The 4,394-nt window shown below is 34.3% G+C and overlaps 1 protein-coding gene across 3 annotated transcripts; it reads left to right on the forward strand.

Annotated features, from left to right (window-relative positions):
• The first annotated feature begins 246 nt into the window (after positions 1–246).
• LOC107798602 (uncharacterized) lies at positions 247–4,191 on the forward strand. Of its 3 annotated transcripts, none has more exons than XM_016621617.2 (5): positions 247–1,394; positions 1,691–2,688; positions 2,806–2,861; positions 2,946–3,014; positions 3,899–4,191. In XM_016621617.2, the coding sequence occupies exons 1-2, from the start codon at positions 385–387 to the stop codon at positions 1,716–1,718; spliced, it is 1,038 nt and encodes a 345-aa protein (XP_016477103.2). In that variant the 5' UTR covers positions 247–384; the 3' UTR covers positions 1,719–2,688; positions 2,806–2,861; positions 2,946–3,014; positions 3,899–4,191. The 3 variants fall into 3 exon arrangements, with proteins under 3 accessions (XP_016477103.2, XP_016477104.2, XP_016477106.2); XM_016621618.2 differs by having other exon boundaries at positions 2,946–3,018; positions 3,899–4,119; XM_016621620.2 differs by having other exon boundaries at positions 3,903–4,119.
• The last annotated feature ends 203 nt before the right edge of the window (positions 4,192–4,394 follow it).

A 4,394-nucleotide genomic window follows, 5' to 3' on the forward strand; every position in this document is an offset into this window, starting at 1 on the left:
AAAAAATCCTAATGCTCTCTACATAGGCGATTTATTTAAACAGTAAATTGACGGACAACTATGGTCATCGATCCCTCGTCCGGTGGTGAAAAACCATCAAACCAGTCCCAATAATATCGTATCAGCAATGCACACAAACCCCAGGTAGGCACCCATATCCAATTCTTCCCCATCTGCTGCAGAAATCAACAATGGTGGAATTGTCATCTCACCAAACAATTGCCAGGAGAGAGCCAAAATCCACTTCAACGTCCCTGGGTCAAATAGACTGATTCAAGGCCTTGAAGATGTCTCAACACATCAATTACAATCAACCCCCAAAGATTCAGACAACATCACCACAGGAATTCCCGTCTACGGCCAGATGAGCAACGCATCAACTAGATGTTGGCCACGCATGCGAATACAAATGTCCAAATTGTTCAAATCCAACATAAATCAACTACAATTGATCTGGATATTGATCCCAAACCCTCAAACAACAATTACATTGAACAATTCATCATAACAATACAGAACACTATGTATGCAAACTCCACTATGCCTTATGTTCGACGAAATGTCAAGGTCAATTTTGATGCCAATTTTAATGAACAAATGAATAGTTGTGCTTTACAAAATAATGTTGAGATTAGTCGTCATGAGAAATTGCGAGAACAATCAACAAAAGAAAGTGCTGAAAAGTTGTCACCCTCAGCAGCGAATATGTTGCAGGCCCATATTCCTACTGAGAGCAATGAGCTTCAAGCTGCAGTCAATCAATGTGACCTGTCTCTCTCCAACGTTGACAATGAAAACAACAATCCCCTAAGCTATCCAAAAAATATGCCTTCAAGAAGTCCGAATGATAAGGAAGATACAATACCAGTAGAAACATATATTACCGATAAGGGAGAATACTCATCCCAAGCATCCCAACAACAGTTTAAAACTACCCATCCCACCCAAAACATAACTCATACAGCAAATCCCCAACAAGAACAACATATTAGACAATCAACAACCTCAAAACCAGCATACACTGTCCCAAAGATCTCAGCAAATTTTGATAAACCTAACCACCCCAAGGCTAGCAAAAAACCTGCAACCTCAGACCAAAAGGTCCTTACTCAGGCAACCAAAACAAATGAAACACCCAATCCTAAAGACATCAATGTCAAGCCAAATAAATCAGCTAACTACCCTGCTCCATCACCACCTACCATCACCCAATCCTTAGCCACAAAATTGAGAGCCAGGCAGACTGCAAAAATAGCTCCAATAGAATTCACACCTCCCAGAATAACCACAAAACAGGGCCAGTCTACTGTAATGTTTACCAGGAAGGATTGCATGGTCTCCCTAGCCAACAGATGCCAATCTATATATTTCTATAAAGGAGGGCCTAGGAAAAGGTGATGTGGCATATCTCTTTGTTCAAGGATTACATTTATCTTTTTCCTCGTATTTTTAATATTTTTCATATTTTTTCCATTTATGCATACATTAAGAATCCCAAAAGTCATACTATTTTGCAATAACTGAAAAGTCACGTCTTTATAATTATAACTATTCCCTTCATCTTCTTTCTCATATTCGTTGCTTCTTGATCTCTGTCGCCTTCTTCCTATCCTTTTCTTCTCGCCGGTCTCTTCGACTGCTTTTCCACCGTGGAATGCTTGGCTGCTGGTGTTTTTCACTGCCATTACAGAGGGGGAAGGATTCAGAAAGCAAAGTAGCAAATTCAGAAGGGGATCATGGCCATTCCAACTCCATTAGTCTAATTGCATTATCTGCAGGTATATAGTAGTAAGGATAAAAACAAGTGGGATCGAAATCCCTTGTAACGGTAAGACCTTATTAACTTGCCTAATCGTTTCTATCTTTAAACCCTATTTTCATTCTCTATTTATTTGCTTTGTGGATTCTATCTACACTAATCATAAGCGAAGTCTTGATTTCTGACTCAAAAGTTAATAAAGTTATTTTTCGATAGAACTTATTTGAAGGTATGATCTTTCAAGGTTCAAGCACAGGTATGGCATTGTGGCTTCTGTTTAAGCCTACTTTTGGATGAGAATAGAAGCAGAGGAAAAGCAATTTCTTGATCAAAATTTAATCTGATTAAGATTATGGTGCATACCGGAAGATGGCTAGCTTTTGAGTCCAAGATGGCCATGATTATGACTATTAAGGTTTAATACATTAGCAAATCAATAAAGCCAGAGTGAAATTACTGAGTAAATCTAAGAGTAGTTGTACAGTACTTTCTTGCATTTCACTGTTAATACTCTCTTTACTTTCTGGTTCTTTTATTTATTCTCTCCTTGGGAAATTTTTGAAGTATTACAAAATCTATCACATAGTTTTGAAGAGATAAAGCAGATTTCTGTATCATGGTGGTGAAGACCATCACCTTTCTGACTTGCTGAATGTTTTCTTAAACTTTGGAAGGTTAGTATCATACATTATAAAAATATGGCATTTTCTCCTGATTTACCTAGACAAGATCTAATTTTTTTCCACTCATTGTTTGGTTCTTTTTCCCTTTCTTATAGGAATAGCTTATTTATTTAGTGTGCTAATAAATAAAAGCAATGAAGAGTTGTAAGATGACGATGCAGAGTAGAAGAGTTATCAGCAAGTTAGCAACCATTTAGATTCTACCATCTCTTGCCTGCAATGAAATTCCAGAGAATGCTCTTGAACGTATGTATATTCTTGGTTTTAAGCTTAATTTTCTTTTCTTTGGATTTGATTGTTTAAGCATCTATAGTTTTCTTTTCCCTAATTGGTTTATTTTGTTGTTCTTTTTGGATTGCCCAGGTCCTCTATCTGAAATAGCAGAAAAAACCGATGCTTGCTGACGTTGCCTCAATCTGGTTGTAGATTTGCAATTTATTCTAAACTTTCACTGATGATTGTGTTTGGAAAATGCATGGTGACTAATGAAAATAGCGTTGCAGGAGTGCTAGAAAATTTCATGCTTTTGGGCGCCAGAAATCACACCATATATTAGTGAAGCCTAATTCTATGTCAGTATGTTCTCTCATCCACACTTATATACTGATTAAATTGCAGGCTTACTTTCTATAGTACTATCTTGATGTTCCTAAAGAAAATTATTGTATAATTGTAAACATCTACTATTTGTTAGTAATAGAAAAAAGTGGTGCAGAGTCATCAAGGAGAGCATGTCAGAAATATGTTAAATGTTGACTAATTTTTGCTGATAAATAGTACTATATGTTATTTTTTGAGTCATACTTTATCCTTTAGTTTATCATTTCCGTTAAATATTCAAGGATAGAACATTTAATTATTAGATTTTGATTAATTTTGATTAGGAGTTTCGATGTACTATTATGTGATTCTTTGCTATTGGATCCTTCTATACCTGACAAGTTTTACTGATTTCTTCCTTTTTTTTAAAAAAAAGAAAAGAAAAGAAAAGAAAATAAGAGTATTACAATCTCAACATCCTAGGTACTATTCTCATTAATCTTTTCTCTTTAATCCATTATTCCTTAATATTTTATTTTTGTATCAACTTTTAAAGTTAAAGCTATAATTTGAATGAGATCTTTCTTTAGTTTGTATGATCTATATATTTTTTTCGTTCATTTTGCATAATCATTGTCAATCTCTTTGACGAATAAACATATTTATCTATTTTTTTCCTTTTTCTATTTTCTCTTTTACCTATTTTATTTATGTGTTAAGAAGTCCAAAAGTTGCCTCATTGATCCCCTAAATCATTACACCTTAAATGACTTTGACAGTTTTTATATGGACTTTCATTTTCCCTTTTTTGAAGTAGCCTTTTGAGCTTTCTTTGCCAACATTGTTGCCTCTCACTTTTGTTAAAGACACTTTATTAATAATATGTAGTATTTACAAATGTATTGCTTCAAATCAGGCAGTTCTGCTCTTCAAGCTGAAAATTCAAAGATCAAAAGTCACGAATTTTACAGCCACAAGAAAGAAAGTCAGGGTCTATTCCATAAATTCATATACGCGATGCTTGAGAAACTCTAAGGTTTATAAAATAGTCAGTGCTTTTTGTAGCAGAAATGGTTAACGTGTATGCAAATATATGGACTTTATGTGATATATTTGTCATGATGGTGAATTTTGCTACTCCCCCTGGCATGTTATGAATATTTAACTTGTATGCAAATGTAATAATAGATGATTTCTTTTGATTTATTATTATGAGTTTTGAGTGGTGCCTATTTAGTAGTACTATTAATTTTCTTCTGGCATGGCTTTGATTCTAAAATTTTGTCAATCTATATGCAAAAACTTGAATCTTAAATATAACAAAATTTTGAAATACCTTCTTTGAATCTAAAACCTTACTTTGTATATATGGTTTCTTGAGTATGAAACCTTCTTAAAGTTTCATGTTATGC

The sequence above is a fragment of the Nicotiana tabacum genome, chromosome 12 (assembly GCF_000715075.1).
Source record: "Nicotiana tabacum cultivar K326 chromosome 12, ASM71507v2, whole genome shotgun sequence".
NCBI lineage: Eukaryota > Viridiplantae > Streptophyta > Magnoliopsida > Solanales > Solanaceae > Nicotiana > Nicotiana tabacum.